Here is a 16279-nt window from a genome sequence, read left to right as displayed (position 1 = left end):
TTATGAATGAAACTGTCCAAGTAGCATACAGAGTATAATGATGGAAGTACAACTGTCACTCAACATGATGATACATTAAGCACATTAAGGGCATTTTATATGTTGTGACACAACGACATGAATGGGAACCAGTACCACCATTGATTAGATTGTACACATGCATGCCATGTGCTGTCATGAGATTTAGATGCCAGAAAGCGCCTCAGGATGTGTGCTGTAGTAACATCAAGGATGATTGACCCATGGTAACCCTCTGCCTCTCTCTTTTTTTTTCACAGTGATGGAAGTAAGAGAGGCCAGTGGATCCCTTGTCAGCTCCATCTCCCAACGGACAACATGAAGGAGGAGATTCATCTCACCCTGATAGCCAGAGAAGTCCGTTCCATCAGACCTAGCACCACGAGTCTTGATAGCATCTGTTCTGAAGTGTAAAAGAAACTTATTAAAAGATCACCCTCCCCCTGCCGGTCCTCTCTTTAACCCTACGGAGGAAAACAACACTTCCTCCATACGACCACTGCCCTGCAACTACTGGACAATTTACTGATGTGAACATACTGACCCGAAGACTGTTAACCACAACGACTGTTCTCCCACTACTGCCCTTTTCCCTTTGAAAAACATATTTTTATAAGAAATATTTATCAGAATATATCTCTACACGTATTGTTGATAACACTTTGGATCCCTTAAATTCAGTCTGACCATCCTAAGATTTCCTTCAGATTGACTTTCCCTCAGACACCTTGTTGGAGTAAAACATCCTTTGCAGCTATGGGTCCTGTAGGTTTCTCCATCACTCTGCAAGTGTTCCTCAGCACATGTCTGGGACTGGAATTTTTAGGCACACCAGGTCAGTGGGCCCGCTACCTCCGCTGGGATGCCAGCACCCGCGGTGACCTCAGCTTCCAGCTCAAGACGGAAGCCTCGGAGTCGCTTCTGCTGTACTTTGACGATGGCGGCTACTGTGACTTTCTGCAGCTGTCGGTGGTGGAGGGCCGACTGCAGCTTAGTTTCAGCATCGACTGCGCTGAGACCACAGTCGTGTCTGACAGACGGGTGGATGACGGCAGCTGGCACTCTGCCGGTCTGAGCAGGTATAACCTGCGCTCAGTGCTGGTACTGGACGGCCAGGCCAAAGCAGATGAGGTGCGGCCGCAGCGTCAGTTCATGAAAATCGTCAGCGATCTGTTCCTGGGTGGAGTGCCTCAGGATATCCGCAATGGTGCGCTGACACTGCCTACGGTGCGAAACATGCAGCCCTTCAGGGGCTCAATTACAGACCTCAAATATGGCATCTCACAGCCCCTGTTCCTGGGAAGCCTTAATGTGCCCCTGGAGTCAGAAGGGTGGTGCACGGTGAACCCATGTGAGAATGGAGGTACGTGCTCCGTGGTGGACGGAGAGCCGGTCTGTGACTGCTCCAAAACAGAGTACAAGGGCCGCTTCTGCAGTGAAGGTAACACATGACACACGACGCTCTCATTCACCTTGATAGACTTTGGCAGGACTCCAACTGTGAAACTTCAACTTAAAATGAAGCAAATTAATTTTTTCGTACTCTAAACAATTTTACATTTTCATTTATTGCAAATCCAACTGAAGGCATTATGCCAAATATGCCTCACAGCCCACTGCTGTTCCTCAGGGCTTGGTTTGAGTCGCTGAATAAATTAGAAATGTGGCCAATAATTCAGAGGTCTGGGACCAGAAGCAGTTACAGCTCGTGAAGTATTAGGTGAAAATCATCTACATAATCTGTCAAATAGAAGAGCTTCATTGAGTGTTCTTTCACATTTGGAGAGCTGCACCTGTCCAGCTCTGAAGTAGCACATTTGGTTTTGTTGTTTTTCACGTGCACGGATCCAGCTGTTTTCACCCGCACAGTTTCAATTAATTTGCCGTGTTAATGACCAACATCATGACTTTGAAGGTTTCAATGTTTTTCACATTACTTGTTTTTTTGTATCTCTCTAATCTAAGGATTGTCTCTGCTATTACACTGTGTGTGTGTGTGTGTGTGTGTGTGTGTGTGTGTGTGTGTGTGTGTGTGTGTGTGTGTGTGTGTGTGTGTGTGTGTGTGTGTGTGTGTGTGTGTGTGTGTGTGTGTGTGTGTGTGTGTGTGTGTGTGTGTGTGTGTGTGTGTGTGTGTGTGTGTGTGTGTGTGTGTGTGTGTGTGAAAAAATCAGAAAGCTAATCCAAGCACGGTTAGCCAGTGAGGCACAGGTTAATGGTGTCGGTCCTGCAGGCAGTGATAAGGACGCCTATAGAGAGAATGGGGCCTCCTGAGCCCCCTTTCTTCACCCAATCACAAGATGGCAGGTGTTTTATATCACATTCTTTTGTGCTGAGAATTTTACCAGAGCTGTGGTTCAATCGCTCCACAGCTGGCTGTACCAAGACCAAAATGGACTTCTATTAAAAAAAGAGCCCTTTACTCGTTCCCCCTCCCCCCCCCCCCCCCCCAGTATTTCCTCCCTGCAGGCCAAATAAAAGGCACTTTCACTTGCTTTATGTAGAAACTGGATTTCCTGTGATTTGATAAATCCTGAGCACATAACATTCTGTGATAATGCCTGTTTTGTTGTGGTAATTGGTGAACATGAAATGGATCCCGGAAGCTCTGCTCTTTTTCTGGGCTGTGAAAAAAACTCTTCTCGTGTACTTAATTATTCACAATCAATACGCATTCTCCGGCTGCTCCCAGCAGCTGAGGAGTACACAATAATCTGACTCCTTATGAGATAATCAATACCACTTTGATGAGAAAGTCTTTTCCATTAAATTAATTCAGATCAGAGGTAATTTGTTGTAATATATTTGTTTAGCTATTTTTTTTCTCCCCCCCATCTCTGAATTCGAGCGCTCTTCCTAACCTCTCACAAATATGGAATTTACATCTCATTTGGGCTGACGCCAAATCCCCCTGCATACAGACAAAAGGCCAGGGAATCTGGAATTTAAAGATTAGGTTTTTTTTTTTATAAATCTATCTCTCCCGGAGTTTGAAATAAAGGCAAGGAGGGAGGGTGTGTTTGTGTAGGGGGGGGCTGAGCTGCTTTGACTCGGTGGCATTTAGGTGAAAGGTGTGGGCTCCGAAGGTAGAAATGTTTTTCTCTTTTTATTGTCTAGAAGCAGAAGACTTGCGCGTTAAGTATTAAAGAAAATCTGCTTTGTCACGACATCAGACAGGGGGAGGACTCGCTGTAGCTGGAGGTGACACACTTCCTCTCTGCTGAGTACCAGTCAGATATATGAGAGAATGTGCTCTGTTCTTGAGTGTCACCTCCAGCTACAGTGAGTCCTCCCCCAGGTCTGGGATCTGATTTATGTTTGCCCCATCATCCAGGTCGCTCAGATCCACTAATCTGCTGAATGGTTCAGCATCTCTCTCATCACTATTAATACTTCAGACCCAATATTTGACCTTGGTCTGTGAGTCTCGATTAGTTTGGCGTGTTCCACTGAATGATGTTTAGGCCTCCGGAGGCTTTTCGTCTGTCCCATTCTCCTCAACATGATATCTCGAGAGGGAATTTCTTCAAATTTGGCACAAACGTCCTCTTGGACTCAATGATGAACTGATTATATTTTAGTTGTCAAAAGTCCCTGTGATATTTTGGTCATAACATATGCTGATTATGATAATTTCACACACATGTCTAATAGGATAAAATGATGAAGTGATGACATTTTGAAGACTATTCATGTACAACTTCACAAGTCTCATTTAACTTGGTGTACATTTGTTTCAATCGTTCTGTGTTCTCGACATCTGAGAACCAGAACAAGGCTAAGGCCTCTAGTTTCACAGCAGTGTGTGTTCTCCCTTCTCTGGAGAGCTTCTGGACAGAGTGCATGGTGCACACAGTGACACGTGCTATATTACACTTGCTGTGCACTCTGGCTGTTATAAGAGAAAAGACATAATGTCTCTGTATGATAAATTAAGTCACAAGGTGTGACAATGCAGCAAGGGAATATGGAGTGGAATGAAGTCATTTCAAAAATTCATATTATTCATTCAATGTTAGCGGCGGACATTTAACATTTCATCTTTCCATCCACACCATCTGAAAAAGGCCTCCCCATCAGCCAGTTTGGTCGTATCAGGAGCATCCGCACTAAACAAACTGACTCGGAGAAACAAGCAGATGAGTTAGAATACAGATTCCAGGAGAGAGTGTGGAATGAACAGGTTCAGCACTGTTACACAGGAAGAGTGCCTCATCAAAAAGTTAAAAACTCCACTGAAATGATGGTGCTATGTAAAATAATCAGCTAAAGAGTTTGAAAAAAAATCATACAGAAACATTGGCTCATTTTGAGCTCTGATCCACTACTTCAAATGAATTTAAACTTCTTCCCAAAGTAGTGTACAAACGTCTCCCCCAAAACTAACATCTGATCTCATCACTGCTTAAAACACTACTTTCCTTCATCCTCACATACACCCACCGATAAGGAAAACACTGAAACTAAGAGGCGCTATATCTCGTTCCACAAGAAATGTAATCTGTTTTATCAAATGCCCAAGTGGCTTAGCGTATGAAAAACACAAAGAGCTCTAGAAACCAGGACGCTGAGTGCGGGAGCTGCATCCAGACCCAGGATCCACGTAACCCGGTGGCGGTATATTTCAGATAACCAGACCGTGGCCTCTCTCGGATACATTGGCATTGAACACGTTGATGCCTGAGTCCGTATTCCAATCGCAACATCGGTGGTGCGATCCCCGGCTGCAGGTTGAAGTGTCCTTTGACAAGACATCAAACCCCAAATTGCTCCCATTTGTTGCGTCACTCAAGAAATGAATGCGATTGTGAACCATCCAATTGCCTTCATGAAATACATTTGGCATAATCCATACTGAATTTAATAGTTAATTATATATTTTTTATATTTAAATGTGATGTTAACTGTGATGAGATCAGTAGCTGAGATGGCAGAGGAACAACCCACAAAGATCACTGTTTTCAATTAGCTCCATCTTTTCAGTCTCTCTCCAGCCGGCCACGTCTTCCTGCCAACACACAGCCCTGTGACACCAAGGGCCAAAAAAAGTCTAAAAGGAGGATAGCAGGTTCTTATAACCCGTGTTACAAAAGTGTTTTGACAGAGCCGATGGCATACTGATGATCTTGCTTTGCTTGGTCCTACTAATAGTGGGGCCAAACATGTCTGTCCATCCATCGTTTGCTTATTAGATCGACTTTTGTTTCAGTGGATATTTTTACTCGAGGAAGTAAAGATGATGGAAAAGCTTCGTCCTTTACAAGTTTACAGGTCTAACATTTTATGGCACTATTTTGGAAGTGAAGAAGTGTTTGAATGTGGCGTTCTCAGTCATTCCTAGAACTGGTCTGCCAGCTCTTACATCTGTAGGCATCGCTACACAGCCTCCCTCTCCCGACTCCCTTATCCTCTCACAGTTCTCTCCCCAAAACACACACACACACACCACCTCACCGCCCTCCAGCCGCTCAGCGCTGTGATGCGTGACTCACTGAGCCACCGATGCGAGGGCACTGGTGACCCTTGTAGACTGATAGGCCGCCTTTCCCAACCTTGATTTACGGCCTCCACATTGGGACCTGTTCCCAGTGTTGATTTATGTCTGGCTCTGCCTCTCTCACCTGTCTGCCTGGCTGCCTCCTGCCAGGCGGGCAGGTGAGTGGAAGCAGGGAACGCTGATTGTTACCAGGCTTAATGAGGCTGGCTGAGGTGCACTGGTGGCTTTTTGAATATTTCAGCCCATGATTACTGATCATCAAATGTCTGACACATAATGCACTTAATTTTAATTGTATACACAAACATGAAATATATCTCGAGACTGAATGATGTGGAGGAAGTAACACAGCTTTAAATAATCATATCAGTCTGTCTGTCTTTGAGGAGAGAGAATGTTCCCTGAGGAGGTCAGAGAGGGGAACTGAAGGTGTATCCTGTATATATGAACCACAGCAGCAGCAGTCCTTTGAACTGAGTGGTCACCTTATCTGATGGGGCAGTGACAGCCCGTTCTCACTCCCAACTCATAAAATACCACCACTCGTTCAGTGGTCCTAAACTTCAAACTAAGAAGCGCTAGTTTCCCCTTTAGTGTCAATTTTGGACAGTGTATCAGTTTCTACTCGTAACATGCATAATGTCTTTTCAAAATGCACTTCCAAAGTATGATAACTTAAGCAGAAACACTACTTGGTAAGGTTTAGACAACAAAAATAAAAAAAGATCATGGTTTTGGTAAACTTTCTAAAGGCCTTTACACACATGCAAAATGTGCCTTGATCTTTTATTGTGGAAGGTGAGAACAGAAGGAGTGGATCTGGTCTGAGCGTCTTTATCAGGGTTCCAACTACAGAGCCTCCATTTTGTCGTTTCAAAAATATAAAAACAACTCTATTGGTTGATTCCTCAGAAAAATAAACTATAATCTGAAAAAAAGTGTCACTTTTCAGCCAAGTAATATTTGCGTTCTCTGAGAAAGTATTCCTGACTAAATATACAGAGGTGTAAATTAAACACGCATGAGAAGGCCCTCTGTCTGTCGTGCAGAAACTAGGAAACACAGCGGCTTTCAGTCTGAGGTTCCCTCTCTACCGGATCTCAGCCCTGTGTGTCACCCGGCCGACGGTCCACCAGCTGTATGCCGTTGCCTCCCCAACACGGGCAGATGGCTTCAGCAGCCCTCCCTGTCTGTTTCTCCAGCCACCCGTATGTTCATATCAACATGAAACACGGCTGCTGGTGAGGAGATGATGGCTGTTACAATATTGATGATGAAAACAGTAATAATCAAGCCCTCTACAATGTTAGGGCTTAATCATTTATCCTGTGGGAGTGTTGTGTGTGTGTGTATATACATACCTTCCATGTTAATAACATGAAGGAAACATCAGTTAAGCTAGCACCGATGAGAGAAAGCAGCATTTGAAAGACCTCATTAATCACTGTGCTTTCCTACTTTATCCAACACATCATGAATCATCCCTTTAAGTAATCCACTTTGAGCTCTAAACCCCCGCTATCCTCGCGTCACCTTTTGGCTATTGAATTAAAGAGTTTCTACTGATGAATAAATACGTTTTTCAAAGCACCGCTGAGTCATCCCCAAAAGAATGGTGATCGGTTTTGATTTTATTTTTGGGGAGAAATTTCTGAGGAGAGCTGGAGGATATAGATTTATACATTCACAACAGAGAGGACATGTGTCAGAGCTCCCTTGAACAGTAATTGTATTGAGTTCAATGCTGGCTATAGCTTGCCACTGGGAGTTGTACCTGTGAGTGTTGACTAGTACCACATTAAATATGTATGTGTTTGCAGGCATCTCTCTCTCTGTCCACACACACACACACACACACACACACACACACACACACACACACACACACACTCCTTGTGGCTATTATCTGGGCTGTTGGAGCCTATTTTGAAGCCTGGTGGTGACAGAAACAGAGGCACAATACAGGGGAAGTAAATTGTCAAAGGAAGTAGGTCAAGATAGAGAACAAAATAATGATAGAGCAGGATGGTCGGGACGGAGAGATTGAGCTTCTAATGATGGATTAGGCAGACAATCAAACTGGAATGGGGGAGGGAACTGAAAGATGAAATTGTTAATCTACTCTCTCCCCAGCTTGTCGTTCCTCCATAAAGGACACTAATGCTGCATTTCCACTGCATGCTACCCTGCGCTCTGCTCAACTTGCCTCGCTCTGTTTTTGGTTTTGATACAGCCAAAAGTGTTGTTGTTACTTGGTACTTTTTCTGGTACAACCTCGGTCGAGGTTTCAGTAAGTGTGGCGTTGAAAATTATGTGACGGCAGTTTCATGCGGCATTGATATGGCGATCGACTGAGACTCCTGCCTCCACCAAAGGGGAGACGGGGTATTATCTGCAGTTGAAAACAAGGTAGAGAAAAGCACGGGTAGCAAAAGTGAGTTGAATGGAATGTAGCCGAGCCATGCCGTGGAAATGAGTGCCTGCATACAACCTATATTTACATTTTCAGTCTATCAGGAGCACACACCATTCTTGTGACATTGTAGTCCGAGGCCCATGGTTGACCTGACACTGACTGCTTTAAGTATTCCATCTCCAACCAACAGTCGGTGGGGTTTATTTAGACCATGACCACAATCTCTCCCTAATCTTAAACAAGCACTTTTATTTGCTAAACAGAGACAAACATTCACCATTGTGACTCAGCAGTCCAGTGTCCTAAGAAGTACAGCAACTGTATGCGGGACATAGTATAGTATGTTTGAGGTGATTTATTCAACACAGGCCACATGCAGGTTTTTGTACATAGATGCATGTGTAATGAAAACATACTGTTACAACATATATGTAATATAGTGATCTCCTGCTCTACAAACTATTTACAAATCTAATGTTTTTGCAGTGCCTTAAAAACAGGATGGTTTTCAGGCCACTTTTTATTGAAGCTGCTGATTGATAATATGGATTCTTTCAGCCGATGTGATAAATGATAATGACCTGCTTCTCATGGCCAATACTAATAAGAAAACTGATTATTTAAGATTTTGTATTTTAAAAAGAAGTTGATATAACCTGTAGCTGAGGGTAAGAAAGGCTCAGATGTAAGTGAGCAAACATGGACGATTAAATATTCCACAGCTCTGAATGAATTAAATCTAACTGACATCATTATGACAACTAAAATAAAGAAAAGTCACAAAGATAGCAATACAAGCCACATATAATGACCCTCTGTCAAGAGTGATCCTCTGCTCTGGCAAGAAAGGACACACGATCATCCTAACACACACACACACACACACGCAGCGCTCCTTTGCTAGTTGGAGCACAGCTGAAAGTCCTCAGTTTAAACTGAATTAGTATCTAATACATATCTGATTGACTTCTTCTTCTTCTTCTGATTGGCCCAATTAGTCCCCGCGAAGTACATTCACTGCATCTCTGTTCAATTACCTTTTAACTTCATTTTCCAGCTACTTCATTTCTGTGTGGCCGAACTATAGGGCTCCATGTGTTTCAATAATCAAAGAAGAGCAATGGTCTTGATGATGAACTTTGTCTGGTTTAGGTGTTGGGGAAATATCAACTCCCTGCTCTGTCCAGTGTTTGGCGAGTTATCTTCAGACAAACAGAATCTGTCAGCAACATTCATGTCTCTCTGAAGATGATTCAGCTGTGCCAACTCCCTGATTTCATTTTTTTTATTTGATCTCATCAGTTTACCCCTGCAGCATGTAACTCGACATAGTGGGTTTATTGCATCGTTGTGCAGTGTTTCTATACTGTGCTGTGATGGTGTTTCAATCATTCGCTTTCTAAGTTACTCTCCTTGTTTGTGTTGGTAATGTGTGAGTTAATGTGTCTCATCATTGTAAACTCTGCCCACTGGTTCAAGACCCTGTTAGCATTTGAAATGTGTAGTTTCAAATGCCATTATTTATTATTATTCATTTCATTTTTACACCAGTTTTAAAAATGACATCTGCCAACCACTACTTTCTTCTGCCTCACGCTGGATATTTGATCTAATGAGACTGAATGCTTCCAGACCAAATGTTGCTGCTTTATCACCTTATTGCTCAATCTTTCTGCATTGTAAATGACATGCACAAGGCTGTGCCCTCTGCCGGCCCTTTGTATGGACTGTGAATTGTATTATATTTTGCATGATATATATATATAGCATGCAAGTAATACGAGTGTTTCTAATACTGGCTTTGTTTGCTTGTTTTCTCTCTCCCCTTGTATTCCAGAGGTCAACAACAATATGCCAGGTGAGTTTGAATGAAAAAAAAAAAAAAAAAAAAATGAATTAAGTATATGACAGCCATAGCCATCATTAGTATAGCTGCAGATATCCAGACAGGCTAGGCCAATACAACCATCGTATCGGCTTGGTGAGTCTGAGGCGTAATGTTAGCATGCCTCCACACCGCTCGCAGCGTGGCCGGAGGCATTAGGTGTTCTGCTTGTCCGTCCGCTCCATTGTTGTGACCACAATATCTCAGGAATAACACTTTGAGAGAATTTCATCAAAGGCCACTTAGACCTCTCAAAAATATTTAGCCATAACTCAATAATTCATATGCTAATTATGACAATTTCACACGAATGTCTAATAGGATAAAATGATGAAGTGATGACATTTTGGACAGACATGGAGGTGAACTGCTCTGACCGTGAGGCGCTAATTCTAGTTTTGCAATCATTTTAATTTGAATTTATTTGCAATTTGAAAATGCACATAACGGGTAGCCTTAGGTGGCCTTAGATTTAGTTATGATTCATGTGGTCAGCTTTAACATCTGTAGCAACTGATGGGGATGATTCCATCCATCCATTATCTTTAACCACTTATCCTGTTGGGGGGGGGGGGGGGACCCAAGACAGAGAAGAGGTACAATGTTTTGTCTGCAGGCTATCACTTCTGCTAACATGCTGGTATTTCTAATGAGGAAAGCCACTGGAACCTTTGTGTGATCTGATGCCATGCTTTCTCTCCTGGGAAAACATGTATCATCACAATACTATAGAGTATTGAAACTACGTGTGCTCTGTGCTCAAGCCTTCTTTGTGCTTCTTCCTTCTCTTTTCTGTTCTCAAGGCCTTGCACATATGATGGCAGAACAAGGTATGCCTCTCCTTCCCTCTTCTCTCTCATGTCTGTGCTTTGTGTGTGTGTGTGTGTGTGTGTGTGTGTGTGTGGGAGATTGTAGTGTGGAACTGCATGTTTTTGCGTTGTATAAAATGAAAGTGCACGTTTTTTAAATACAGTGTGATTTTATCATTCTGCTTTACTGCCCTACGAAGCCAAAACGCACTACACAACCGCTAGGAAGTGGCTCAGGGTCACTGGCCTCCAGCTGAACAAGAGAGCTGTTTAAAGGTGACGCTAGTTACTGAGATAACTACGACCAGCTTTTACTAGTACTCACTGTTTTCACAAGCATTTTCTTTTATGTAACTTTAAATAAAATAAAAAAACTGGTAGTAACTAAATGCAGCTCTGATGGAGCATAAGTAGTTTCTGCTGACAGTAAGGTTAGCAGAGTAGTAGCAGCTGCCATCTTAGCTCCTGACTTGTGGTACATGTAATATCTGAGCCAACCAACACAGACTACATCGGTTTGCAGTCCAACAGCCGCGGGACTTATGGAAAGTACCTACTGTATGTACCAAGTGCTGTTCTAAAGTACAATGTTGAGGTAGTTGTACTTCTTCTGTGGTTCCATTTCTACGCCACTACAGTTCAGAAAGAAATATTGTCCTTACAACACAAAAAAAAACCAATCGAATATCTCAAAATATTAAATATGATGAATGATATAACAATCTCAATATGAAGAGTAATTCTTATGAAATATAAATAATCACAATTAACTTTATTTATCATAAACAAACTATAAAAAGGCAAGAAAGCTGGAAAGTCCTTACATTTTCCTCTTCTAATCTCTGAAGATGCATTTTTAGGTATTATATGCTATGCCGATATGTTCAGCACCAATATGGTCCTAAAATGAAGGCTTTACTGACATCCCGTTTACCTGAGCAGCCTGGAAACTCCAGCGCGTGTGTAGTTCTCTGCCTTTGCAGGGCAGGTGGTGGTGTTACATTCACGGATGTGTGACATTCACAGATCCTGGAATCCTGTTGTGGTTGCATGTTTCAAGTGTTGTTGTGATGTACAGCTGCTGTTGTACATTGATTGATCCTCATGACATGTATTCATATATACATCGATACGGTTGGTGTCTGTCTCACCTCTCCTCCTCTTCTTCCTCCCTGCCTGGGCTGTCTCGGCTGTGGATCCTCTCTTCTGTCTTCGCCTCCTCCTGCTCCTCTAGCTAAAAGCAAAGGTACAGCTTTTTCGAAATCTTTCCTTTTCCGCCAATATGAAAAGCGACGCTTGCTCTGTGAGTGTTCGAGAGAAGTGTGGCGTGACGTGTTTGATGCTCTAGTGTGTTGACTTGTCTGTGTTCAGTGCCTCCTCTGTAATGGTTTCTCACTGAGGGTGCTTGGATCAAGCGAGTAATTAAGCCAACCTGAATAGAAGGAGAAAGAAAAGGGAGAGCGTGTCGCTTTGTGTTTTCTTACTGTGCGTGTGTGTGTTTAGTAATTTGTGAGAATGCTGTACAGTGTATACAGGGACGGCGTGAGACAGCTTTATGAGCTACAGTCACTGTTCACAGGAACAAGCCTCTCCACCCTCTTCCTCAGTAAACCAGGGTGTCTACTCGTTCAAACAACATTCTCTCTGCTGGCTGATGACGGGCCGGCTTTCTGTTGGCAAAAAGAAAACTGACACGGGCTGTCTTAAACTCTATAATCTAAAGCCATGTTCACACCCAACCTGCTTGTTGTGGTGTGACATAACTTGGTGCATTCGTTTGGGTTCATTTCTGCTGCCAGTCAAACTAATGAACTGCCTGAGATGGTTTGGAGGGGAGCAGGGTGTTCTGGAGCTACAGGTCTGACTTCAGAGAGCTACCGAACAACACACCACTCAGATCTGAAGACGATGTTCACCCGACAAGCAACAATTGCTGTGCTGTGCGTAGATGTGCAGCACTGCCAGCCGGTCAGACAGATTTGATGTTGTGACAACATACAAACTGGCAGGTACAGGTGCACACACCAGAATAAAGTAGAGGAAAAACTCTGCTCAAATGAGAAAAAAGCATAAAATAAACAATCCTAAAAACAAGAATGTTAATAGTTCCAGGCTTCATGTCCGTGATGAATGATTCCCTATCTTCATCATTGCTTGCATTGTTTTCATTTGGTTCAGAGAGATGAGCTATCGGAGACACGTGTATTAACACACATGAGCAGCTACCATTAGGAAACTGTCTTCAGAGGAAGAGTATGAAGACCAGTCATCTAGAAACAATGTAATGTCCAAACTCACCATGAAGCTTTGGCACCGGTAAACATTTAGAAGGTCAGATGCTTTGTTACCACTTAAGGCTGTATTTGATGCAATTTTGGCCATTGTGCCTTTTTGACTTGCATGTAGTCTTGCAGTGTGTAAAAACAGTAACATTTCAACACATTCATTCTCTGCTCAGGTAGACATTACTCCTCTATTGATAATAGATGTTCACAATGTTCAATTTAGCACCTTTAAAACTCACAACCAGTTCAACTGACTGTAGACTCATGACACAAGAGTACGTGTGTGTGATATTCTACGTATTGAGATATTTGCCAGGCAAACTGTTCAAAATATTCCTTCAAATATTATTACTAGTAGCATTTCTAACTGGTCAGCTTTTCTTTTGTATGTTTTGGTTTGGTGTTTGTTGGGTGTCTTTGTGAGGCCATTATAAGCTAGGTGGTAATCATATTAAGTATTATTTATTGATTCATTAATTGAATAGAGAGGCAGCGGTGTAAAGCCAGCGGCAGAGCTGAATGCATGCACTGAGTGAGTGATAGTGAGTGACAGTTTGATCTTGTCATGGATGTGCAACAGCTGTAAAGACACAAGCATTATAGGATGTAATACTTCTGTAGCCCCACATGCTTACTTGTATGTATTCCAGTGTAAAAAAAGAAAGTGTGTGAATATTTAGTTTCATTGGAATGCTAGTTGCAGTACTAGTAGTTTTCATGCACTTCTATTTTTGTTGAGAATTACAATTTAATGCTACTTTATACATCTATTCTATTACACTTGGAGGCAAATGTTGTTTTTACTTTACCACATTTTACCAGGTACTTACCACATGTTTTGACAGTATGGTTACAACAGATAAAACAAAACTCACTGTTCGGATTGGATCCCAGTTAAGTCAAGGGTCGGATCAGCAGAGGAAAAAGGGAGCGAATGTAACTTTTAGAGATCCCCCCCCCCCCCCCCCCCCCCAACCTTTGGAAGTTAAACAGGTCATAATTCTCTCTAATATGTATCTAATATTGCTGTGAAAGCACCTCCTTCATTGACGTTTCTTACCAAAAACCACATTTTACAGGATTACATTTGAACACATCATGACGATGTTAAGTGTACCTTTGCCTAATACTACTTCCCTACAGATACAGCTATGATTACAAGTTAATTTGCAACTCATGGTTTTACTTAGAGAACATGTGATGAGATTATGCAATGGGATACATTGCATAGGTTTATATGTGCCTCCCCAGAAGGCTGATTGACTTATTTTCAAATTTTTGTTAACAGCATTGTTATGGGGCGTTATTTATACCCAAATAGTCTATATATATATCTCTATCTATCTATCTATCTATCTATCCATCTATCATGATTTATTGGGAGAAACCAAGCAACTCGATCTAAAATGGTACATTCAGCACCCCCTATTTAGCCAGAGTGGGATGATCTTTATCCTATAACACCATTTTTAGATGGTGGCTGTTGAATAAGGACGTATCCGTCAAATAGTCGACTATTCGGGCTCACTCCTAGTTCCATGTCTTTTGGTGTTTGCCTTGAAAAGCTGTAGTTGTCCGCAGCCTGGTGCTGTCACCTGTAATGGCTTCCCCAATTCACAGAACCAAGCTTGTATAAGCTCCTGGAGATTCCTCTCCCCATACACCTGTCTCTCTTCCTTGTTGCTGTGTCTAATCCCTGAGCGAGATGGAAGACATTATTAGGCATCAGGCTCCCTGTCGCCTCCTGTTAGGCAGACAAGAGGCTCCATTCTGGCTCTATTTGCATGGCGGCTCACTGGTGGCAGGGAGGAAGACAGAAAGAGACAGGAAACTGTCTCGCTGCCGTCGAGGAGTCCTGTTTTACTGTCCTGGGCTCATAAAGAGTGCTTCCCTTCTCATTTTCATTCCTTTTGTTAGACTCGCTCTCTCTCTCTACTTGAATATTCTCTTGGTCTATCTCCCCTCGACCTCTGTTATCTTTGTCAACGCTTTGCCTTCCCGGCGGTCTCTGTTGTCTTCTTCATTTTCCCTCTTCATCCACTCCCCAATTACTTTCCATAATTGTTGCCTTTATCTGACCTCTATCTCCTCTTTCAAAAATCCCTACCACTTTCCAATCTTGTCATTTTTTATTGCCTTAATTCTTTGTTTAGGGGTGGGGGAAAAATTGATACAGCATAGTATCGCAATATTTTGCGTGGCGATATTGTATCGATATACGGACGCCAAGTATCGATCTTTTATTATATAAACTATAAAAAAAAATTAAAAAAAATTACTAGAAAAATCAAATGAATTGCTTTTTCAGTCCACTAGATGGTGCTGAGTTGTTTTCTGGTGAGGTCAGCAAAGGTCCCGGGTCAGCGTGATTGGTAGGAAGTTGGTCAAAACAAAGAGAGAGACATCTGGCCTCACAACGGGGTTAAATCTGCCAACAGTAGGCAGGCTCATGGGGAGAGTGCAGCGCATAACTGTCTCTCTGCCCTTGACGACCACGCATCGCAAGTTATACTGAGTTATATAACTCTTATATCCTACTTATATAAGTTATAGTTCATATACTGAGTCCACACGTTTGCATTTAGTTAAGTTGGACTATGTAGTAATACAAACAGTTCAGTTTGTCAGGTTCATGCAACATTTATGACATTGTTGGTCAGTCTGTCTGCTTGACGATCCTATTTTGCTGCAATAAAAATGATTGAAGTGAGATGAACGGACTGAAAACTTTATCTTATTAGATAAAACATGTTGACACAGTTTTCCTTTGGGGACATAATTTGAAGTTTAAAAAAGTAATAATTCGCAATACCCAAGCAGTATCGTGATAATATCGTATCGCGGGACCTCTGGTGATTCCCACCCCTATATTGTTTATGCTCACTGTCTTATGCGGTTGTATCAACCTACCATTTTAGATCCATTGGATCCATCTATGGTTCTTGACAGAGCAATAGCACCAACACGGAAGCCAACGTCATTGAACCTGGCTTAACTTAAGCTGCAGCGCAGTGGCCATTCCTGGTAGATGACATTAATTGTCTCTCTAATAGTTATAATCTTATCATTAAAGACATTCATGAACTTCCTTTGTTTTATTGTCATCTATTTTAGAGGGGCAATAGAGTCTAGTGTCATTCTCAGTGAGCGTGTAGCGCTATCGACAAGATGAGCAACCTGGGACGGCCTAAAGTTATCACAGGAGTCCTCTGTTATATTGAGACATGGTATTGAGTTAAATACATATGGAATCGCTTCTTTAAAGTTAGCTACAGCACTATCACATAGACATCTAGTGTAGAAACGTTTGCCTAATTTCTGTGTAAAGACTATTAAATGTTCTATTTTTATGCCATAAGCCAGAACCAGGTC

The 16279-nt window shown here is 42.3% G+C and overlaps 1 protein-coding gene across 1 annotated transcript in view; it reads left to right on the top strand.

Moving 5' to 3' along the window:
- Nucleotides 1–774: 774 nt before the first annotated feature.
- nrxn3a (neurexin 3a) overlaps nt 775–16279 on the top strand; it is a 127048-nt gene continuing 111543 nt past the window's right edge. Inside the window, 4 exon segments of the mRNA XM_076108119.1 lie at nt 775–1459; nt 9766–9786; nt 10617–10643; nt 11857–11868. Coding sequence (XP_075964234.1) covers nt 775–1459; nt 9766–9786; nt 10617–10643; nt 11857–11868 — 745 coding nt within the window.

Source organism: Anarhichas minor, unplaced genomic scaffold (assembly GCF_050575085.1).
Source record: "Anarhichas minor isolate MPS153535 unplaced genomic scaffold, ASM5057508v1 ptg000040l, whole genome shotgun sequence".
NCBI lineage: Eukaryota > Metazoa > Chordata > Actinopteri > Perciformes > Anarhichadidae > Anarhichas > Anarhichas minor.
The sequence above is the reverse complement of the archived record's forward strand: the minus strand, read 5'-3'. Positions and strand labels throughout refer to the sequence as shown.